This window comes from Purpureocillium lilacinum, assembly GCF_023168085.1.
Source record: "Purpureocillium lilacinum CBS 284.36 DNA, scaffold_5, whole genome shotgun sequence".
Lineage (NCBI taxonomy): Eukaryota > Fungi > Ascomycota > Sordariomycetes > Hypocreales > Ophiocordycipitaceae > Purpureocillium > Purpureocillium lilacinum.
In genome coordinates, this window is record NW_027072115.1 from 4,274,332 (window position 1) to 4,297,441 (window position 23,110).

Consider the following 23,110-nt stretch of genomic DNA (forward strand, 5'->3'; position numbering starts at 1 on the left):
CGCACACACACCGTCTGAACTTTCCGCTTCCCGTTCCTTGCACACCCGCCACGCAAGACGCGTAACAATACCACCTACCGCACCGCTGGTGCGGCACACTGCCCTACCCTCCTGTTGCCGCTGTGCACGGGAGCCCCCCAAGCCTGATCCAAGATGGCCACCACCGCCACCAGCCTTCGCGGCCCCGAACCTGAGCAGTGTGGACCGTGCCGGGCCTGCAACCATCCCCGACCCCCGAGTGGCGGCCGGGCCTCCGTCATCACCAGCCTCGGCAGCATGACCGCTGCGGGCCGCGCGGGATGCGTCACATGCTCCGTCCTCTCCCGCGCACTGGTCCGTGCCCTCGCTGATGATGGGGCTGATCCGCCGGCGGCGGTGCCCCCGAAAGTCGGTCATGATCTGCTGCGACTCGACTTCAACGCGGCGGCCTCTGGCCGGGGCCTGGGCATGTTTGTTTTCTCACGCGGGCTGCCAATCTCCGTTCTCGCCCCGCCCGCATCTACAAGTGAGATAAGAACCCTTGGCCACCCGTCCCTTGTCCGGCCGCCACATGCACCGGGCCTTGTTGTTGGGCCCGGACTTTGGCGCGCCGTGCCTTGAGTTGGCTGCGGAAGCGACGCGCCAAAGGCGGGAAGCCCGAACCGCGCGCCCGCTAACGACTCCGTTGTGTTTCGTAGGGTCTTCTTGGATCGCGAGCACGTTTCCTGATGTGCCGATCGGATTTGACGTGCCCGCCGGCACCGCCACCGACGCGAGCCTCGCGTGGGCGCGGAAGTGTCTGTCGCGGTGCAACGCGTCCCACACGATGTGCCGCCGCTCCCGCCTCCTGGCGCCACGCGGCCGCGCGCAACGTATCCTCGACATCGGCGCCCGGGATGGCGACCCGGTGCGCCTCGTAGAACAGGAAGGTGACGACGAGCACTCCAACTACGTTTGTCTCAGCCACCGCTGGGGCCGCGCTCCCGTCTTGCAGACCTTGTCGTCCAATGTGAGCCAGCACCACCAAGAGGTCCCTTGGGTGGCGTTGCCTCGAACATATCGCGAGACCATACTATTCGTGAGGAGATTGGGAGTCAGGTACCTGTGGATTGACAGCCTCTGCATCGTTCAAGATGACGCGGAAGACTGGAGGCGGGAGTCAAGCAAGATGGGCACGATATTCAGTCAGGCACTTTTGGTCGTTTCCGCCTCCAGCTCCGTCGACGTCGACGACGGCCTCTTCGCCGAGTGTGGCTCGTCATTTGCAACGCACTATTTAGAACATTCGCTTGCCGACGGTAATGTTGAGACGATCTGCTTCCGGCGATCCCTCGCCCACATTTCAGGATACATGGACCAGAGACTGGGGATGACGCCCGATCTTCCAACGCTCACCCGTGGGTGGATCTTCCAAGAGCGTTTCCTGTCACCACGCGTTCTGCACTTCGGGCCACAAGAACTCTTCTGGGAGTGTCTCGAAGACAGCCTCTGCCAGTGCACGTGCCAAGGCCCTTCCGACCGGACTTCAGCTCCTCCCGACAACGTCGCGCTAGATCATGTCTCGCAGCCAAAGACCTATTTCAGTCGCCACTACTGGACAACGCTCAGCGACTCGGAGCTGGAGCTATGTTGGCATCGGCTGGTCGAGGAGTATACCAAGCTGGACCTTACTTTGGACAAGGACATCCTTCCGGCCATTTCAGGATTGGCGAAGCAATTCCAGAGTGTCGTCAACTCAGAGTACTTGGCTGGCCTCTGGAAGAGGACGCTCGTTGCTGACCTGCTGTGGCACGTAGACGGCTTCAATGCGGACCGCGACGATGGTGTCCAGAGACAGCGCCCCGCTCGATGGCGAGCTCCATCATGGTCTTGGGCGGCCGTCAAGGGCCCCGTCAAATACCCCGATGCGGCTGCCGGCATAATCTCTCTTTGCGAGGTGTTGGACGCCAATTGCTCGAGCGCAGGGACCGATGCGACTGGGGAGCTGCTAGACGGCTATCTTACGCTGCGTGGGAGGCTAGCAGCGGCGTCAGTCCAGCATGAGGACGGCGATGATACCGCGGCTAAGCCATGGCAACTTCTTCGGCTTGAGTTCCTCAGATCCACCGTCAACACCACCTGGGCAGACTATGACATTCGATCGGGGCAAGATATCATATCTTCTGGCTCCGAGGTCTTTTGCTTGGCGCTGGGCGAGTCGCCTGTTTCTGGTGCGATGTACTTGCTGGTGCTTACCACCGCGAGTTTTGTTGGAACAGGAGACTCGACCACGTTGAAGCGAATTGGGATCGTACAGCTGTCGAGGCCGCCGATACAGTCTGGCGCCAGCGCTGAGGCCTGGCTGCAACGCCTGGGGTTCCCACAAGCAGCCACAACCATCAAGATAGTGTGAACCTATGCGGACTCAGGCTTGCTCCCATGTGACAGGCCGCTGACCACGGAGGACAACAATTGCGAGAAAGCGGTGGCTTATGTTACCAGCTCGTGATCGCCGCGTCACCCTATGTCGCCCACATTGATCCGCGTTGGTCGAATTGTGGCAGATACTCGGCCAGTCCAGCGCTGGGATCCGCTGATCCCACAAACTGCACAGGGGCAGCTTGGAATGGCGCCATTGCCGACGCGCCGTTGAAGTCGAAGAACGCCCCCGTCCCGTTCCTGTGAGCCGCCGGCTCTTCATACGCATCGAGCAGCGGCGGTAGGCTCATATACACTTGCAGGTCGTCGAAGCTCATCGGAAGCTGGAACGGCTCTGGCAAAGGGATGTTCCGGATAACATCGACCGGGCCTTGTGGGTTGTCTGCCCCGGGCGCCGGCCCCGCCATGGCTGCAGGTTCCATCGCAGGCGTGGGCATGGGTTGGTGCTCCTCCGTGTACGCATCGTCGGCTGCACAGCTTCCATCGGCGGGATCCGCTGCGCTGGGGCCGCTTTCTCGGATGTCCTTGCGTGCCATACGGTATATCGCCAGTGGGTTCAGCACATATTCTGGAGTCAGTGGGCAGGGACTGCCGGGGCGTGATGGTCTGGCGCAGGACACACCGTCAGTAAGAAGTCTCGTGGTTGGGATCTGTTCCCTGGGACCAACTCACGCTTTTCCAGAGGCATTGAGACGAGTTTCGGGGTCGGCCAATGGCAGTTCAAAGCCCGCCGACTTGGCCAATGCGAGCGCCGCGGTGTGCTGATACACAGGGAACAGCCGGTCAGTACGGACGAGTTGTGCGCGGTCAAAGCGACGAGAAAAAGGCTCACCAAAGGCTTCGCCAAAGCAAGAAGCGGAATCATCCTGTGGAGAGCCTCAAAGTTGACACTGAGCGCGGCATTCACCTCGGAAGCGAAGCCGTAGTGATCGTGTCGCGCGCTGGACCCCAGCCGGTTCTTCGCGTAGTGTATCTGTACCCTCGACACATCGTGTGCCACCACACAGAGCCACGTGTCTGCAAAGGCCTCGGTACCATGATGCAGAGCTTCTTGGAGGACGGAAGAGACGGCCATGCAGTGGTCGAAGCAGGCGTCCTGCACGGACTGCACGAACTCGTGCTGCTCGGCGGGGAACACGATGGGTGCCCGGATCCGAAACAGCTCGACCATGCCGATTCTCGTCAGGTCGCACATGGACTGGTGATACGTGATGTGCAGGAGCATGAGTGCCCCATGTTGGCCTGACACCTTGCGTTTCTGCACCGCGGACCGGCTAAACTTGAGGCTCTCGGGCAGGGAGCTGTACCAAGCTTGGCACTCGGCCCTCAGCGTCGAGTACTCGGACTGCTCCATCCACGGCGGCTGCGACTCGTCCAAGTGTTTTACCACCCTAAAAGCAGTCAGCGTGTGTCTATCGAGTGCTGCGCATCATCACCGATGCCGACCGCAGCGTTGCCACCACACGTACCTGAGAATTCTCTTGCGCAGGCCCACCATCAGCACGAAATGTGCCTCCAAGTCCAGATCGTCGGACCTGCTGGTCGTCCTGAAGCAAGCATCGGACGGCAGCTGCGGAAGGACCGTCGCCCTGGGTGTCTCGAGGACGAAGTCGCTCTCGGGCGCGGGCAGCTGGATGTTGATGTTCTTGTCGTCGAGCATCGTCAGCTCGTCGACGCCGCTTCCGACCCACGAGTCCATCACATAGACGCTCCACATGACGCGCCGGCACGACTCGTAGAGCGAGGGCATAACCTTGGCCGGGCTGACGCGCGCGCGGACGACTTGCTGCTCGACGTTGAGCTGGAGCCCCTGCGCGAAGCGCACCGCCAGGCCGGTGATCATGAACGCGGCGGCGTAGTTGCCGATGCGGAGCTCGTGTTCGTGCAAGAGTACAGCGGCCTATAAGGCCATGATGATCAGTGGCGACGCTCGTTTTGGGGCCGGTCACTGTCAGTGTAGCCTTACCATGACCGTGTCTGTCGACGGGCGGTTGATGCTCGCGAACAGCAGTTGTTGGGCTCTGCGTGCCCATTGACACCCAGCGCGCAGGGCGAGCCCCTCGCCTGCCTCCTCCTCCGACGCAGACGAGGCTGCAAAGAACCTGCAGCCATTGGCACTGGAACATTACTGTACCTCCATTGAGGGTCTTGACTTACTTGGCACCGAGGGCGCAGACGGCTAGTAGGACCACGTTGCTGTTGCGACCGGCCTCACTCTGGTCCTCAATGAACTGCATAAATGACGGGCGGTGGATGAAGCCGAATGATCGAAGCGGATGGACCATTTTGAAGTATAGCTTCACCAGCCGGAGGACATACGGGAACGCGGGCAGCTTGTGCGAAAAGAGCCTGGACGTAGAGCATGTCAGATTGATCAGGTCGTACCGCTGACTGGACTCGGAGCGGGCTCACCATTCGAGCTCTGGGCTGACTTGGCGACCGCCGTTGGCTCGGACTTGCCGCTGCATTTCGGGCGGAGTCTGACATCTGGCGGTGGATTTACGCCTGCGTTGCGATTCTCCTTTGCCGCTCCATGTGTGCTCATCACCAACATCGTCACTCTCAGAGGCGCTCGATCCGAGACCTCTGTGGGCCCCCAGCGCCACACGGGAGTCTCCCAGCGGTGCCTCTGCGCCGCGCAAGTCCTCGTCAGAGCCGGACTGCAGCTTTCGCGCGCGCTTCACCCATCGCGGCGCCGCCTTGTCGTCATACTCGCACTTGCGGCTGCGCTGGCGGCACCGCTCGCATTCAGGCTGCTCGCCCGAGCAGCGCACCTTGGCGACTCGGCACGGCCGACATGAGCGGAACGCGCGATGCCGTCGAAGCTTTTCCGCTGTGACGATGGCGTGTCCCGCGGCAGCGGCCAGGGATGCGGAGCTGCTTCCTTCAGGTCGGAGGCAGGGGATGTGAAGGCGCTCGCAGTTGGCGCAGCCGTTGGGTCGCTCATCGCATTTCACCTGTGGCGCTTCGTGAGCAAAGGGGTCTTCATGCAGCAAGAAGAAAAAAAAAGTTCAATGAATCGCTGCCCGTACCTTGCGCGCTCGACAGGTCCCGCATCCTGAGCAGTGAGCACCAGGGTCGTTAGCAGTAATCGCTGGACGGCGCGTATAGCGCAGTTTGCGCGAACCGAGTCCACTCTGGCATCATACCTGTCCTGGAGCGCTTTCCTCTCTCCGAACTCCCCTCCAGGCTCGCCGGGGACAGCGGCTTCCCTTTGCCACCATTCATCTTACACGTCTGGCCGTATCTCCAATGCGCTGAAGTGGTAGGCCGCCGATAGTGTGTGTCGTCGGCTTCGGCGCTGTCGGCTCGATAAGGCCGCAGGGGGGGCGAAAAAAGCCACCCAAGCAAGGCGCGGAAACCGACGGGAGCGGCAGCAGTGACGAGACACCCTGGAGTGAGTGTCAGCCGCCGTCAACCGGCACGGCAGGCAAAGCAGTGGTCACAAACCTAGGCCCAGAGGTCCCCCCTTTGCGCTCGGGAAGAGTCGTCCTTGGCTGGAGCTGAAAATGCCACAGGCGAGCCGAACGGTCGAAAGGCGACGACGGGGCATCGATACTAATAGGCGACGGCGCCGACGACTTCCCCTCTGGAGATGCTCGGCCCCTCGCCTAATAGTGACTAGCGAAGCCGATGGGCCCGGATTGTGGAGGTTCCCAGCCAAACAGATTTGGAGTTGATGGCGCCAACGACAAACGCCATTTCCCCAGACTCTGGGGAAATCAAGGCCCCCGGTGAGCCCCGTGGGCACGTGGCTTGGTAGCATCTTGGCCGACAAAGATCTGATGCTCCCTTTTGGTGAATCGGCATTTTCCTCTTGCGAGCTTGACGCGGGCAGATACAAATACGGGCGCGATGGTCGTCAGCATTGCCACCGAGGCGACTCTCCGGTGCCTCAGCTTCGAAGAGCGTCCGTGACATTTGAACCACCAGACCCTCGTTCGCCTGCCTGCTGCCCCTACGAAGACTCGACCTCTTGGCCCTCTTGGAGCCCATCAAAGCCTCGGGGAACTTCAAGATGGCGCCCAGACTCACCAACGTGTATCTCGTCGCCACGCTGGCGACGATTGGCGGCTTGTTGCAGGGTTTCGACGTGAGCACGCTCTCCGCTGTGCTCGCCACGCCACAGGTCAGTCAACATTGAACGCTGGTGTCTCCAGTCGCAGGAGAACCCTTTTTACTAAAATGATCCCCACGTTTATAGTACAAAACCTACTTTTCCAAGCCCAACTCGGTGACACAAGGCGGCATCACAGCCTCCATGGCAGGCGGGTCCCTGCTCGGCTCATTCTTTGCTTCGTGGACCGGCGACAGGATCGGGAGACGAGACTCCATGGCTGTCGCGTGCATCATCTTTATCTGCGGTTCAATCTTGATGAGCGCGGTGCAGAACCGGGCAATGCTCATCGTCTCGCGCATCGTCAACGGCTGGGCTGTTGGCATGTTGACCAGTCAAGGGTACGAGACGATTGGATTCCGCGTTCGATTGGCAGGGGCTGACGCATCAATCACAGACCGATCTATATCGCTGAAATCAGCCCCGCGAGGCGTCGAGGACGTTTGATCTCGCTCCAGCAGTGGATGATTACCTGGGGTGTAAGCTTTCAGGCGCCCATTCTGCACAGCGGAGAACCCAGCTGATATTGATGCCCCAGATCCTCATCATGTACTACGTCTCGTACGGAACCTCCTTTATCCAGTCCAACGCCTCGTTCAGAGTACCGTGGGGCTTGCAAATGATCCCTGCGGTGGTGCTCCTCATTTGCGTGCCGTTCATGCCGCGCTCCCCACGCTGGCTGGCCAGCAAAGACCGGTGGGACGAAGCCTTGAACGTTCTCGCGTCGCTGCGCGCCAACGGAGACACGACAAATGCTGAGGTGATAACGGAGATTCAGGAGATCCGGGAGCGTGTGCAGTAAGTCGCGCCGATGTGCTCAGCAGTTCCTTCATTGCGGTTGGCTAACAACGCCGGCGGCAGACAAGAGATCCAGTACGGATCTACTTCTTGGGCCGAGGTGTTTTCCAAGCGAAACATTGTTCGGGTCCACGTCGCCATCTTTGCACATATTTGGGCCCAGTACAGCGGCACCAACGCCCTCATGTACTACATTGTGTACATCTTCCAGATGGCAGGACTCTCCGGGACGACCAACTTGACCATCGCCAGCATCCAGTACATCATCAATGTCGTCATGACTGTGCCGGCGCTGCTGTTTGTCGACAAGCTGCCACGCCGCCGTGTGATGATGGCCGGCAGCGCCCTCATGGCCGTGTGGCTGTTCTCGACGGGGGCCATCATGGCGACGCAGGGTCATGCCGTCCCTGGTGGCCTCAAGGATAGCCCGACCATCACCTGGGTTGTTAGTGACAGCAGTGCTAGCAAGGCGATCATTGCGTGCAGCTACCTGTTTATTGCTACTTTTGCTTGCACTTGGGGGTAAGTTCCCTGATCCTCAATCGGTGTCGCTTCTGGCCGTCAACTTATCAGGGCGCTTGGCGGTGGACTCAACTGACTCCTCGACAGACCTATGGGTTGGATATACCCTTCAGAAATCGTTCCTCTGTACATTCGCTCCAAGGCCGTGTCCCTGGCGACGTTGTTCAACTGGTAAGATACCCACTCACCCACGCTCGACATTCGTCTCGGCGAGTCGTGCATACTTCGTACGTGCACATGGAATGTCAACGGGCTGACCACGATGGCAGGCTGTGCAACTTCTCCCTGACTTTCATGACCCCGCCGGCCTTCCAAAACATCCAATGGAGGTTCTACATGATCTTCGGCACGTTCTGTGTCGCGGCGTTCGTGCACGTCTTCCTCTTCTTCCAGGAGACCAAGGGCAAGAGCCTGGAAGAGATGAACGACATATTCGACAACAACACCTTTGCGTTTGGCAAGATCAAGGGGCCCCACGAAGACTTTGACGAGCGCGTCAGGCAGGTCGAAACCAAGCTCGGCAGCGGGCAGCAGCACGACGTGCTCGAGGTGGACATGGTCAAGAAGATTGGGCAGCTGTCTTAGAGGGAAGATGAAGTGTTGGCATAATAGCGGCCGATACGTACTTTAATAAGCTGGCTCTGCCGTCAGCGATGAAAGTCGTTTACTCACCGATTTGTGCACACCACTCAAATGCATCTCTCGAAGTCCCGATCGTGCCCAGCGGCATACCAGCCTCAATGTCCCGCTATGTTCATCTGTGTGCGGCACGCGCTGGAGAGAGTCTTGGCGGGTTTAATGCCCCGAAGCAGCGTAGCGTGAGTGTGGGGATGCCCAACGGCCATTGGCGATCGTTCATGCTTCTTCAACGGCGACACCACTACCGTACCGTCACTATCATGCTTCCCCAGGTAATCTCTGGGACTAGTGCCGTCGACTTTAAGCGTGGGAAGGAAGCGAGAGTAGCACGCTGATGCTGAGAACCGGAGCTGCATGTAGATGTACGATTATGACATTCTAGTAAGCGTCCCATCAAATCCGAGGAAGGTCGTTCCCGCAGCCAGCGTTAGTCCAGTACTTTGAGTTGAGCCACCATGATGTGCCGCGGTCGGCAGTGGCAGCGACCCATTTTTGGATCGCATGAGTGACGAAACCCTCTTCCAGCTGGCGACCTCTCGGCATTCCACACAACTCGCCAGGCCGAACCTAGGCAATCACCGGAGAGGCAAAGCCACGGCGCACTCATCGTTTCAACGCCGTAGCGATGAAGGTCAGACAGGTCACCGTGTGCCATACCTGCCGAGCGCGCAAGCTGGGCGTGAGTGAGACCCCCGGGCTGTGATTCCCGCGCCTCCCGCTGACCGGTGGCTCTACGAGTCGCAGTGTGATGGCAAGCGCCCGGCTTGCACGCAATGCGTCATGACGCGGCGCAAATGTGCGGGATATAACTACGATCTCATCTTTGTACCCATGTCCAAAACGGGGTCCCGCGTCCGCCATGGCGACGTCTCGAAGAAGTCTCCAAACAACAAGGGCGATGCCCGCGCCGAGGCACGGCGCCGGGCGGCCCTGAAAGCGGAGGCTCATCAACAGAGTCCAGCCCGCCAAGATCATCACGCTTCCGCCCTGTACCCCATCAGCCCGTCTCTGCACTGGCCGTTGCAGCACATCATCCTTCTGTTGATTCAGAACTTTGCCCCGACACTGCACCCAGACGTCACAGACCTCGACGCCGCATTCTCTCCGCCCCGGATATGCGGTTCGTGGGTGGAACTGCTGCCGGACATTGCCGACACGCCCGAGCATGAGGTCACCATTGCAGCACCGGTTCGGACGCTTGCCATGTCGATTCTCGCGCGGGGTTATCACGGCATCGCGCCGATGGGTGACGCCTTGACGACCCATTGCACGGCGCTGCGCTCGGTGAACCGCGCGCTTGTCCATGCCAACCAAGAAAGCACAAATGTTCTGACGGCTGCAGTCATGTGCCTCATGATCTCAGAGGTACTGTTGTGAGACTCTCATCACATGGAACGGTGACTAACACATCCCATCAGCTCATCCTACCACAATCGGACGCAAGCACCTCACAAACTCATGTCTTGGGGCTGCAGGCCCTTTTGAAGCTTCAAGGCCCGGCATTTTATGTCTCCGGCCAGGCACATAGGCTATTCATCGGCCTTCGACCAGCCATGGTAAGTAATTCAAGGCCGCCGAACATTACGCCTTGGAAACTTCCTGCTCATCGGATGACCACGACTGCAGATTGTGCAAGCCATTTGCACCCGCAACCCGACCTTCCTCGCGGAGCCTACCTGGAAGACAGTGCCCTTCAAACTCATAAAACCAGCCCCTCTCCATCAGCTGATGACCATTGCGGCCGATTTGCCCGGTTTGCTGCGCGAGTTCGACCACTCCATGGTCGGCAACCCACATGGGAAGAGCGTTGGGCCTCAGCCCCGAAAAGTACTGTCATCACACCTGGAGCTGCTCCATGTGCTCGAGAACTGGCACAACAACTACTACGAGCAGCTGGAGCAACCCTCGTATTGGCATGCCGACCGGAAAGACCACGGGCCTTGCCTTTGGTTCTTAGACATCACCGTCGCCAATTGCCTAACCCACTACTGGGCGCTGTGGATAATATGTGTCACCAACATACGCCTACTCCGGGCCACATATCCCGACCTTGGCGCCTTAGCGATGTTGATCGGAGGAGACGTGCCCGAGAGTACCACCGTCACCAAGTGTCTCCGCGAAATCGCCATTTCGATACTGGAAAGCGTAAACTACCTGATGCAGGACGACATGAAGCTTTACGGAGCGACATCCTTGATCCTTCCGCTACAGACGGCTTTCCAGCACTTGAGATCCCACCACCCTACGGAGAAGAGCTTAATAGAGGCTTGCGACAACTCGATCGACTCGATCGAAGGCAAAGGCTTCCACTACATTGGACATTTTTTGAGGGCTACGTGTACCGGATAACAGGAACAGAGCAAGCAAAGAGATGTATATACCTCGATTGCTATGCGCTATGACGCCGCAATTCCAAGAGGGCTTCTGCGCTGTTCGGTGTCCTACACGATGTTCGTGGCGACACCGCGAGGCAGCCATTGAACTTTGCTCTCGATCCCCTCCCGCTTAAAGACCTCGAGAACCTCCTCGCGTCCTTGGGCAAAGTGATCCCAACCCTCAAAGTGCAATGGCACCACGATATCGGGTTCGATTTCGCGGATGAGCTGCGCTGCCTGCTTTCCGTCCATGGTTATGACTAAGGGCGGGTCGGACACGGGCACCGACGCCGCCCCGAGGTTCAGGATCGCAACACTGATGTTGAACTTTTCCTTCAGTCGAGCGAGATCGTCAATGTAGATGGTGTCACCGGAAATGTAAATCGCGTTCGGCAGTCCGTTTGTTTCCCCGAACTCGGCGTTGGTGAGAACGAAACCTGTGCATTCGCCTCCCGGCAGGTGCACGCATGGCGTGGCGGTCACCTGGAAGCTCTTGCCACCGACATTGAGATCCACAGTCTCCCAAGGCTTCAGGCCTCGCACGTCTGGCCGAGGTGCTAGTTTATTCGCACCGTCCACGGTTGTAAGGACCTTGCGACCATCAAGTAATTGCCGACCCAACTCGTCGAGGTTATCCTCGTGATCCTCGTGGCTCAACAGCACGGCATCGAGGGCAGGCAGATCTTGTAGCTGAAGCGCGGGGGAAATTGATGTTCTCAGGATGGCGATGCCTTTGTCCCATTCGGATCCCGCCTGCGAAAAAACAGGGTCTGTGATCAACTTGACACCATCGATGTCGAGGATCGCCGTGGCCGTGCCGATGTAGGTAATGTTGAGAGAGCTCTTGAATGTCGCCATGATGAACAGGAATGGAGTTCAGATGCAGTAGCAAGGTGTTGCGTAGTACATGCTGCGTTAAAGAGAGGGAGCGCTGGAACCATTCTTATACACAAATGCTCCTCCAGTGATGGATGACAAGTGCACTCGCTCAGTAGCTGCGCCGGACGGTGGATCAACCTGCTCTTCCCGTGTGTCGGTGTCTTGGGCCTTGGCGGTTAATGTCTCCGGAAGCAGCTAGCTCGTCCCCTGTAATACAGTGACACCTTCACTGGGGATTGGCTCAAGGCGGCCCTGTTTGCCCGCGCCCCTCCATGGCACCAAGCTCAAAGTACCGTGTGGCTGCCATGGGTGAAAGCCTCCCTGATAGCTGTCACAAGTGGGAGCTCTATTTGACATCTGCTAGGATCGAACCGTAGATGGCGGGATCATCGAATCGACAAGTGCTGGGTTTGGACTGGGTGTGTCGGCACTGCATCACGCCGACCCCCTCAAAGGCCCTGTCACCGGCTGCCCCGGCTGATCCGCTTTGCCCGGTCTTTGCGGCTTCACGAGCGGAAGCTTGACAGTGCAACGCCCGTCGCCTCGAGGCATATTTCGTAATCATGGGAAAGTCTCCGGCCTGTCTTTGGTGTATTTGGTGTATTTGTAATGCCTGAAATTCGCCCTCACGACATGTGGTCTGACGCGAACCTCCCTAGTATTGACTGACACATATGAAACCCCGCCCACATAGCATAGGCGCTTCACCACGAGTGTCGAGCGACCTGAACACCGGCCATCACGCTGCTAGTAGAAATGCGGCGCGATCTTGCCTGAAAGATACCTCATACAGTCTAAGTGCAGTCTCGCCCTGGTCGGCTTGGGTATGCCTGCAGGCGGTTTCGCAATTTGACCTGTAACTGCATCCCGCACCCAGCCTTCACCATTCCTTGGGCCCGAATTTCTGGCCGGGCTGCAGGACCTTGTGGAAAGCCTTGTCCCTCGCATCCAGAGTGTTAGAGCCCACGGTGTTGCCCCACCACGCAGGCGCCTCCGTGTCGGTGAGACTGAGAGTGAGGACAATGACAATGGTGCTGATGGCCAAACCACTATCCAGCGCAGCAGAGGTGATGTAGTTGAAGCGCATCCACCAACCCCTCCAGCGGTCACGAATCCATTTATTGAAGATGAACCCGATGATGCCCCAAGAAAGATAGTTGAGCGGCGAAGCTGGTGGAATTTGGCCGTATCCAGAAAAGATGACGGGCGCGTTCAGATACCGAACCCAGCTGTTCGGCCACTTCTTGCGGACGAGCCAGAGAATAGTGGGCAGCGCGGCTCCAATAGCCCAGAAATATTGCAGGTTCTTGTAGACGCCTGTTCCGGAAAAGATTCGAGCAGGGCCAATAAGGCCCCAAAGAATGGAAGCTGTGAAAAAAACACCGCCTCCAGGGCAGGTGAAATGAGCCACGGCGTCTTCTGTGCAGATGCCCTTAATCGCGCCACTCATTGCCCCTTGAAATCGGTCAGCACCATGGCAGCTCAGACATTGCCCATTTGAGAGGGCCAGGAGAGGAGGATTGCGTTCCGAAGATGTGGAAGGTTGTAACCACTTACAGTAGAAGACACCGGTTTGAACGAAAACGCACCAAGCTGCGGCTGCAACTTGAGCCCAGAAAACGGTTCGAGGAGGGAGCTTAAGGTAGTGGCCGAGCTTCATATCGGACACAAAAGCCAGCGCCTGTGACATGGTAATGTAACCATATGTTTTGAACATCATCATTGCGGTCGGTCTGCCAGGGAGGGCATAGCCAATAATGAACTCGGTGAAGACATTGAGACCGAGCTGGATATTTGTGACGGCCTGAACGATGCCTACCGGCACTAACCAGACCAGGGCGATGACCATAGCAAGGACAATAGCCCACCAGGTCAGGCCGGTATCCCAGAGATAAGATGTAACAAAACACAGGGCGAACATAGGCACGAAAACACAAAGAAACCACCATTGGGGTACTTGTCGGTACTTGCGCATCATTCGAGCGTGGATATCGTCCATGGTATGTTCTTTATCCCGCCAACGCATGATAATTTCCTTTGAGTGGAAGAATGCCGTGTGGAAGAGCAGCGAAATGATGCCGGCAAATGAGAGACCATAGCATAGCGCAAAGGTTGTCGATAGGAAAATCGGAGAGTATTCTTTATACTTGTGCTCATCGATACGGAAATCCGGAGTAAGAATCCTCGTGACGTTATACCGATGTTGGGTATTATCCCAGGATCTCGAGTCGCTAAATGGCAGCCAGTCGGCATACCAAACTCCGTTCCAGTGTAGCGAGGCCGCCACAACAAACATGAATGTAATCAGTCCGATAATGGTATTGGCAATAGCGTGCCACGGCGGGATAAGTGGCGATCCGGTATATCCTGCAATCTGCGTCCAGTCAAAGGTAAGTGGAATAAGGCCCATTCCCGTCAAGCCACCAAACACCTTATTGATAGTAACGTCGTTTGGCGCAATAAAGGTTGGAAAGACGAACGCGCTCAGGGCCTGAAACAGAAAACCAGGAATCCAGTACCAGATAAAGGACCCGACTAAAAGGTAGATAAACCACCTATACCTACTAATCTTCCATCCGTTTGTCTTCGCAGGATCCGTTTCCGAGTGATCATGAAGCGTATACATAAACGCAACATTAACCAGGTTTCCGGGCCAGATCATTGAAGCCGGCTCGACGAGCCACATACGGACGAGACCGGCCATTCCGAATCCGATGCATTGACTGGTAAGACCGAGCAAGATGGCGTACCCGACGCCGAAATCGAAACCGTAGAAGGCCTTTTGTGCTACTAAAATGTCCGTAAAGTAGTTGGCTCCGCCGCCATACGAGGCATTGGCCATCAGCACGATAAGCGCATGTTCCTTGAAGTTGAATGGGCCGGGGTTTAGATTGAACTTCAGCCCGGCTACATTCCATTGCCGGTTTGGAAGGATCTTGGCCATGCCAACACCAATTGGATAGGCGATAAGCTGAGCCACATAAGACGTGATAACAATTGAAGGTTGGCGAAGAGAGAACAGAATGTTCATGCCGGAGAATGCCGTGGTCATGACCATCCCAATAATCCAAGCACGTAAAGTGTTTGCGGGCAAGTCTTCGTCATAGTTCCGTACAGCAGCACGCACCTATTCCTCCGTGAATTAGCGAAACGCGCACTCAATGGCATGAAAGCAAACGGACGCCTACGCCCGGGGAGTTGGACGTACTTCGGGATAGGGGGAATTTTCGATGAGGTCATCAACCAGCCGCTGCTCCTTATCAGCGTTTCGAGCATCAACCGCAATGTCTATGTCACCAAGATCATTGAGGTCAATGTTCGGGTCGTTCGCGGCAGCCTCGCGGAAGAGGCGAAGACGTCTGGCGGCCTGTTGCTCTCGAAGTTGCTCATTTTCCGGTTGGACGATGCCGTTCCCGCCGACATCGTTGCTGTGCGAAGAGCTACTACTGACAGCACCGCCGTAGGGGCTCTTCTTCTTGCGAGATCGTTTGGCGAACACCATCGTGGAGATGACTGAGGTGCCCTTTCAGTGCCCTTTCGTCAGAGATAGCGATGCCTTCTGTGAAGGCTCTGCAAGCTAATTGAACTCCAGAACTTTCGGTGGGACAATACATGTAGCGATCGTCGCCCTCAAATACCAGGTCACAACCTGGCACCAAAGATATCACATTCTCTCCGCCCGGTACTTCTCCCATGTGGTCTGTTCTCGCCAACTGGACATGCCTAACGTGGCCATGTCCGATCGTGTTTTTAGACCGTGCGTGTCGCTACATGACGAGTCGCTGAAGGACAACACGCGCTCCGAACATCTTCCGACTATATTGGCATCATGTAAACATTAGTACAGTGAATCGACTGCCAATCCGCACTTCAAAGACTGATGAAAACTCACCCGCGGCGACACATCTGCATTAAAAAGGCGCTGGGCTACATCAAAGTTTCTTTGGCCCCATCATTGCCACCATGCCACGCTGAATACATGCGAGCGTATTTGGCGCAGGCTGCTGGGGAAGCAATTCGTCAGATGGCAGGAATTGAACCAACCATCAATTGACCTGAGCTGGGTTTGTGGCCGATACATGCTTCAATGGGAATCCCCCAATCCTGCGCTGATCAGGTTATCACGGCCGGGCTACGGGGCTTCGCCAGTGATAGGCGGCGACTGACAAAGACGCCGAGCTATGCGACTTGCGCAGACCACATGGCTACCCGTGCTCGGGCTCGTGTCTCAGCATGCGGCATCCAACGCACATATTCACAGCGCCCGGCCGACTAAAGTATCGCCGACGTGTGCCTAGCGAGACTCGAAAATGCATGGATTCATGCCGACGATCCGGCGCATGTGCTGAACAGACTGCAGTGTGAAGACCTGTGGTGGCAAGACCTTCGAAGTACAGACATGCTCGGGGATATTCCCGGAGCGACACAAGGACGAGCACATGACAGCTGAGTTGCTGTACTGAGGCAATGTGCTAACACACTACACCCGAAGTCTGGTGCGCGGACTCGCCGTAGGTCGGTAACACTCCTGCATGTCTCTCCACGCCAGGCCTAGTACGGTCAGGGGCAGAGCCGTGGCCGATCAGGTACAACAAAGTGTACCGCTGTCAAAAATAGCAAGCAAGGCTAGGTGGCTGCTAAAGATTCCAGAGAAAATGTTGACGGTTCGTTCCCGAGCCGGGTTCGCAGTCACGTTCCATGCCTCCCTGGTCAAGTGCTTCGTCAGCCGGGGCGGCGGCCAAGTTCAACTCCGCCGGGAGGGCATATTCAGATACACATGTTTGCTGTCAAGGCCTGCATTCTCGTCAAGAAATACCGAGATGCATTTAATAAACTGGCTTTTGGCTACCGGTGGCGAAACATCCACTGGCGTGTAACGCGTAAGGACCTGGTGCATTTGAGGAATAGTCGATGCCCTGTCTCGCTACACTGCTCACCACCATTGCTTCATTACACGAAGGACTCCGCCGAGCTCGAAATCGACTTGCCAGACAGAGTGAAACTGTAGCAAGGCTAGGTAGGAAAGGTCTGGACTGGTGAATGCCAACGTAGGGTTATCATGTTGTCTTTGCAGGTCGAGTCAACCGCACTGCATACGTGCGGCAATTGTACATGACGGCAGGCCACTGAAAGCCCCTGCATCAAATTAAGCGCCTCCTTTCTACTTACCCGAGGTCAAGAGGCAATTTCTCATGTCGAGACAATTGCATGTGGACAAGACGAAGGGACTGGATGGTGCCTTGCACAAGTTGACCCTACACGGTCAGGTTGAATGGGAGAAGGTTGCTACCGATCAAATGGAGGCCTTCTCAGACTACTGGGAAGGCCGTTTGCTCTCTTTCAGCGAATGTGAGGCTGAGATGTCTCAGAGAAACATGGCTATCCGTCAGGCGCTACATTTGGGGCTGGGCATGACGCAATCCGAATTCTCAGAATAGACCTATTGAACCATAGAGCTTCGGCATTTGTCAGGGCGCAAGCTTCGCTTTCGGCGAGTCTCGTTTTAGAAGAGTCAGTCGCTGTTTCACCAGACATGCGATGGCCGGCTGACGAGTGACGACTGGACTGTGGTATTTACTTCGTAGGCACATCTGAGACTCTTGCGTAGAGGTGGACGCTGTCAAGCATTAACCCTGTAATTTGATCACATCAGATAGTTTGCTGACACTCCCGCAGCCCACCATTGTTTTGTCCCAGGACCGAAGCGGCACTTTCGGTCCTCGCGGACCCCGGGAAGCCTGCTTGGCCTTGGTTCCATCCTAGGAGCGGCACTTGCCGTTTCTACAAGACTGCAACCCATGCACGTTCTGTGGGGTGGGCGAGGTGTGGACTCTGTGGAGCGCGTGACTCCATGTAAGCTGGGCGACAAGGCTTGGTGCGCACATGTCGGCGAGGAGGTCTGGCCGAGGCCATGAAGGCACCTGCCGGGATATTTACGAGGCAGTCCTCGCTGGAGGTCTAGACCACCGGGTTTGAAGGGCTCTGGGACATGGGGAACGGACAAGAGTCGACATCGACAGTGTGCCCATTGGCTTCATTACGAATTGCCTCGTTCGTATTTCTCAGGCGCCGTGACAGGATGACAGGCGAATAATGGCCATATTCTCGAGTCCCCTACAGCAGGTTCTCGTCCGAAACTGAGACGACATATGCAGGCAAGGATAGTCTCGGTTGTGATGTCCCGACGTGCGTGTGCCTTCGGGGTGTTTCTGCACGCACTACTGATCGATATGGTCGACAACTCTTGGCGATGATGCCGGACTCATGGTTTTCGCCGTGTCATGTATATGAGCTTCCACCCACTACAAAAACAAAGCCAGGGGAAATCGTGGCTCTTCCAGGGCAGGATCGAGACTTTTCGAGGCACACTCATGCATTGTCGGGAAAAAGAAAGCGAGGAGGGTTCGGCAAGGGGCCGCATCGACGCGGAAGGGCGGCTATTTTGTGTGGCCGACTCCTTGGTAGAATCGTGCCATCTGACCAAGTGATCGGCGCAGCCATCCGCTTGCAAGGGGCTGATGCAGGAGTGCAAACGCAACCCAGGTGGCAAGCGAAATGCGGGCCGGCAGTGCAGGATCCTTCGGGGCTCGGTTTGCGGGGTAGCGGGGTTGTGAGTCGTGGGGGGCGTTTCGTTCCCATCGTTGGCGGTCTGGCTCAGGTCTTGTCGGTGCATTCCTCGGGGCTCTAAGGCATGCCTCCCGGTGGACCTCCAAGACACTCGAATGAATGCTAGGATCATAACAAGCAGCTTATGCTGCGCACCAACGAACTTTCCTTGAGTTCAGACAGAGTGGCTAAAAAGTTGGAATCTGATCTCGTGCGTGATCATGAACCGGGGTCCGGGGGCTGAATCTGCCAGCCATCAATCAGGCCGCACAGATCTTGGCGACGTCGACTCTTTGACCCCGATGGGTGTACGAGCTCGGACGTCTTACCGTTTTGGAGCTACGATCGACGCCACAACCCCAGGGGAGGAGAGGGTCCGAACCGGACGCCAGGGCAGCGATGAAGCCCATTTTGTCCCACTTGGCCAACCGGCCAAAAGGCTAACTGCGCACAGCACCATATGTTCGAAGATGAATGGAAGCACGGCACCTTGGCGCGTAGAGGTTCGCAGTCTATGTAGGCGCTTGGCTGGACAGCCTCGCCGAGGCGCCCCCGTACGTAGCTTGGCGACTTTGCGATTGAGCATGTGCTTCCGACAGTTCGTCGGCACGCCGACATATCGATCCTTCTCGGAGGATAAATAAGGACGAAGTCCCGGGTGTTGCAATGATGATCCTCTTGGCAGAGAGCATAGAAACGACTAGCATTCTCATCACGACATTCACATTCTCCAAGCTACGCGACAATGGTTAAAATTACCCAACTCCTCTCTCTGCTCCTCGCCGCACGGCAAGGCCTGGCCCTCCCAGCAGCATCTTCCGACTTGGAGCGGCGGGATTGGCCAGATGTTACACAATTTCTGTCCAAAGTCGCCGCCATATTCCCCATCAATGCCGCAGTCAAGGATGTCTGTGGTCTCCTCACAGCTGGGGAGCTTGGTCTGGCGACTACGTTCGGGATCCCGACCACCGAGAATGACGCCTGCGGCGATGTTACGGTCATGTTCGCCCGCGGAACCTGCGACCCCGGCAATGTGGGCGTTCTGACTGGCCCTTTCTTCTTTCACGCTCTTGAGGAGAAGCTGCAGCAGTCGGGTCGCACACTTGGCGTGAAGGGCTTCGCGTATCCTGCGAGCGTTGACGGGTACCTAACAGGTTCGCCAGGAAACGGCAAAAAATTGTGAGAATTGCTTGTGCATGACAGAAGGCCGGACTGCGACGGCTAACGAGGGATGAACAGCGCACAAGCAATCCAAGACGTGGCAGCCAAGTGCCCCAGCACCAAGATTGTGCTCAGTGGATACTCGCAGGGCGGAATGGTGGTGCACGATGCCGCAACAAGCCTCGGCGCGAGCGTCATGTCAAGGGTCAGCGCCGTCGTCATTTTTGGTGACCCATATTCGAAGCGGGCGGTGGACAACATCGATGCATCCAAGGTCCGCGTCATCTGCCACGACGGAGACAATATCTGCGAGAATGGGCCGATCATCCTGCTGCAGCATCTGACATATGCGCTGGATGCTGACTCTGCTGCCGACTTCGTGGTCTCAAAGGTCTGATGGGCATGCAAGAGGCGCTGATTGAGGCTCAAGCTGCTGCCTTTAGTCGTGTTGAACATGACGTGGAGGCGAGCCGCATCTGGTGCAATGTCGCGGTGCGACGAGGGCATGTATATAGTTGACGAGCGACTTCCAGCAAAATTACTGAATAGCGATGAAATTCCGCTGAGAAGCTGTGCAATTGGCCAATTTCGAGACAATTGACATGCAAAACCATCAACTGCAGCAAGAACGCGAAACAGGCAGCAGGTAAATCCACCGCTGTGCTCCAGTGCGCCGGCGCCGGGCTGGCCCGTTTTCTTGCCAAAATGGGTGGCACTGTACGCTGTCATTGGGCACTTATGAGGGAGAATCCCAGCGGATAATGGAGCCGGCTGGCAGGTGCCAAGGAGCTGCAGGGTTCCAAGGTTGAGGTGCACGACCGGCTCTCACATCATCGTGTCGACCTCAACGAGGATGGAGGAGCAGAACGGGTAAGAGGCATTTCCGACAAACACGACCAGAAGACCCGGAGCCACGGCCGGCCTGGGGATGGGCAATTGAACAGCCGGTGCATGCGTCCAGTCGGCAACATCATCGCCTGCTCCGGTTCTGTGGCGGCTGTGTGGCGTCTGGGCAGCCTTGTTTCCGTACATCTTATCCGTACAGTTGAGCCAAGACACTGCAGCACGGTCAGCCCACCAGGTGTTACCGGTGGTGCGAGAAGCTCGCCAACAAGCATGTTCGCGCCCGGGCATCCGGCGTCATCTTAATCTTGTTCCAACTGTAGAGTCAACGAAAGTTCCCCGGGTTTGACCGCCCATCGCGCGACAGCCGGCCAGGGCCCCTGCAGGGCCTCCGTACCACGTACGAGAAGTCGTAATCGTGCCGACTCGGGGCGTGCCCGCGCCGAGCCTCTTGATACGTTGTGCTGCGCACCGAACCAACAACGCCCCTGCCACGGACACGCAAGACGTCCAATAGATGCGGATTCCCCTGATGGCGGGCCGCAAAACGCTCCACTCGAGCCGGCTTCGATATCTGCACGCTACTCCGAATGTGTCACGACAGGCACAGTCACACACGCGTTGCTTGCGAGGAGGCAATTGGTGATGAGATACGAATTACGACACTTTGCGGGAAGCCGTGGCGTGCGCCCTTTGCCGCCAGCCAGGTGGATTGCCGGTCCAGACTGAGGGCTGGAAATTTTGCCACCCAGCCAGAGAGAGAGTTTTGATGCGGTGCGCCGTCTGCTGAAAGCTTCACCAGCGGCAGCCGCACGTTGCAGTGTCGTCCGCGCACATGCAGCGATGCTTCAGATCACCCGCGCTCTCGGTGCGATGCCGCCGCTGTACTCCTACGCCGCTGGCCGGAGGAGACTGCGCTTTATAATTTTGGCCAGCGCGCTACTCTTTGCCCTTGCGTTCTTCTTGTTGGGCGATGTCTCAGCTCCTTTCTCGTCTGTCACTTTCCGCCCCCCAGGCTGGACTCGCAAGCGACCCGCCGGCAATGCCTCGTCTCACGGCCAACAACACCCCATCGACGAGCTGATCGAAGAGGCAAACAGTCGCTTTCGCGGCTTGCTGTCCAAACGATCGTACACGGTCAGCCAAGCGGCTTCGCGCTACCGAGAGCGCCGGGGCCGCCATCCTCCTCCGGGTTTCGAGGCCTGGTTCGCACAGGCCCAGAAGGACGGAGCGGTGATTGTGGAAGAGTTCTTCGACAGGATACACCATGACATCAATCCATTTTGGGGGCTCAATCCCAAGGACTTGCGTGCGCAAGCCACCGTTCAGCCCCAGGTCATTCGGGTGCGCAACGGCAAAGCCGACTTCGTAACAGACGACCCGAACCGGCAACCATGGATCCAACATTGGACGGAGCTGGTCAAGGACATGATGCCGCACCTGCCCGATCTCGATATGGTCATAAACTTCATGGATGAAACCCGAATTCTCGTCCCTTGGGAGAAAATTGCCGAGTACATGAAGGCAGAGCAAGCGAACAGGAAGCTGATTGATCCCAAGGCAGCTACCACCGCGTACAGTGGCCTGAAAGATGTGGAGGGCGAAAAAGCGCCGTACGACCCGGGCTGGATATCAGGCGACGCGCCCAAGTTCTGGGATTACCTGCGCGCTGCCTGTCCTCCCGACTCACCGAGCCGAAACGTCGCTGCGCTTCCTTCCTTTAACGTTTCAATCGAGTACCCAACCGAGCCAATGCCGTTCACGTTCAAAGGATTTATACAGAACTTCACCCAGGCGCAGGATCCCTGTCTGCAGCCGCATCTACGAGGTATGCATGGGACCTTCATCGAAAGTGTCAGCATGTCGACGACGCGCAGCCTCCTCCCGATGTTCGCCGGTTCAAAACTGCCCCAGAACAACGAGATCTTGATACCAGGTGCCATGTACCTGTCCGACCGAGAATTCTACAACGGCGGAGAGACGCACGGCCCCAATTGGTCCTACAAGAGGAACGGCTTGATCTGGCGAGGCACTGCATCCGGCGGACGAAACAAAGAGGACACCTGGTGGCATTTCCACCGCCATCGATTCGTACAAATGATGAATGGAACTACAGTCGGCGCGATGGAGGCGGGCAACGAGGCCCGTGGGCCAACCTTTCGCCTCCTCCCCAAGGAAAGGTATTCCTTGCCGTCACAGCTGCAGGGCAAGCTCGGCGAGTGGCTGTCCTCTTTCTCCGACGTCGCTTTCGTGAACCTGGAATGTCACCCTTACGCAGAGGAAGAAGTCGGCACTGGCGCGGACAAGCACATGGAAATGCGCAGGACATGCCCGTACTCGTCACCATACATGGCTATCCAGCCCGGAAAGCCAATGAAGGAGCAGTACGAATACAAATACTTGCCAGACGTCGATGGAAACTCCTTTAGCGCACGCTGGAGGGCTTTCCTGCAGTCCACGAGTATGCCTCTCAAAGCCACCATCTATAGCGAGTGGCACGACGATAGGATCATTCCGTGGGTGCATTTCGTGCCCTTTGACAACTCGTATGGGGACATCTACGCCATCATGGATTACTTCCTGGACGGGCGAGACAAGGCGGCGGAAATTATCGCCACGGAGGGGAAGAAGTGGGTCGAGCAGGTATACAGACGTGAGGACATGAAGCTCTACGTCTGGAGACTGTTGCTTGAGTATGCCAGAGTGGTCGATGACAAGAGAGATACTCTGGCGTTCATTGAGGACCTGAAGTAGACTGGTCCCGGTGTACGAC

At 57.2% G+C, this 23,110-nt stretch overlaps 8 protein-coding genes across 8 annotated transcripts; 5 read left to right on the forward strand and 3 right to left on the reverse strand.

The window, feature by feature from the left end:
* Window positions 1–153: 153 nt before the first annotated feature.
* Window positions 154–2,371, forward strand: PLICBS_007892 (uncharacterized protein; the record flags this gene model as incomplete). Its single annotated transcript, XM_018321375.2, has 2 exons — window positions 154–505; window positions 678–2,371. 2 exons carry the CDS (start codon window positions 154–156, stop codon window positions 2,369–2,371), a joined length of 2,046 nt encoding a protein of 681 aa, XP_018181272.2.
* Window positions 2,372–2,480: 109 nt separating this feature from the next.
* Window positions 2,481–4,865, reverse strand: PLICBS_007893 (uncharacterized protein; the record flags this gene model as incomplete). Its single annotated transcript, XM_018321376.2, has 7 exons — window positions 2,481–3,003; window positions 3,070–3,158; window positions 3,230–3,788; window positions 3,867–4,297; window positions 4,364–4,499; window positions 4,555–4,746; window positions 4,810–4,865. 7 exons carry the CDS (start codon window positions 4,863–4,865, stop codon window positions 2,481–2,483), a joined length of 1,986 nt encoding a protein of 661 aa, XP_018181273.2.
* A 1,550-nt stretch (window positions 4,866–6,415) lies between these two features.
* On the forward strand, window positions 6,416–8,419 carry PLICBS_007894 (uncharacterized protein; the record flags this gene model as incomplete). The annotated part of the gene is made up of 7 exons (XM_018321377.1): window positions 6,416–6,526; window positions 6,602–6,855; window positions 6,912–6,993; window positions 7,053–7,312; window positions 7,376–7,834; window positions 7,922–8,005; window positions 8,104–8,419. The coding sequence occupies 7 exons, from the start codon at window positions 6,416–6,418 to the stop codon at window positions 8,417–8,419; spliced, it is 1,566 nt and encodes a 521-aa protein (XP_018181274.1).
* Window positions 8,420–9,253: 834 nt separating this feature from the next.
* On the forward strand, window positions 9,254–10,822 carry PLICBS_007895 (uncharacterized protein; the record flags this gene model as incomplete). Its single annotated transcript, XM_018321378.2, has 3 exons — window positions 9,254–9,838; window positions 9,892–10,029; window positions 10,100–10,822. 3 exons carry the CDS (start codon window positions 9,254–9,256, stop codon window positions 10,820–10,822), a joined length of 1,446 nt encoding a protein of 481 aa, XP_018181275.2.
* A 92-nt stretch (window positions 10,823–10,914) lies between these two features.
* Window positions 10,915–11,706, reverse strand: PLICBS_007896 (uncharacterized protein; the record flags this gene model as incomplete). Its single annotated transcript, XM_018321379.2, has 1 exon — window positions 10,915–11,706. The coding sequence occupies one exon, from the start codon at window positions 11,704–11,706 to the stop codon at window positions 10,915–10,917; it is 792 nt and encodes a 263-aa protein (XP_018181276.2).
* Window positions 11,707–12,607: 901 nt separating this feature from the next.
* PLICBS_007897 (uncharacterized protein) lies at window positions 12,608–15,229 on the reverse strand (the record flags this gene model as incomplete). The annotated part of the gene is made up of 3 exons (XM_018321380.2): window positions 12,608–13,182; window positions 13,285–14,854; window positions 14,936–15,229. 3 exons carry the CDS (start codon window positions 15,227–15,229, stop codon window positions 12,608–12,610), a joined length of 2,439 nt encoding a protein of 812 aa, XP_018181277.1.
* A 3,849-nt stretch (window positions 15,230–19,078) lies between these two features.
* Window positions 19,079–19,891, forward strand: PLICBS_007898 (uncharacterized protein; the record flags this gene model as incomplete). The annotated part of the gene is made up of 2 exons (XM_018321381.2): window positions 19,079–19,512; window positions 19,573–19,891. 2 exons carry the CDS (start codon window positions 19,079–19,081, stop codon window positions 19,889–19,891), a joined length of 753 nt encoding a protein of 250 aa, XP_018181278.1.
* A 1,289-nt stretch (window positions 19,892–21,180) lies between these two features.
* Window positions 21,181–23,091, forward strand: PLICBS_007899 (uncharacterized protein; the record flags this gene model as incomplete). Its single annotated transcript, XM_018321382.2, has 1 exon — window positions 21,181–23,091. The coding sequence occupies one exon, from the start codon at window positions 21,181–21,183 to the stop codon at window positions 23,089–23,091; it is 1,911 nt and encodes a 636-aa protein (XP_018181279.2).
* Between the last annotated feature and the right edge of the window lie 19 nt (window positions 23,092–23,110).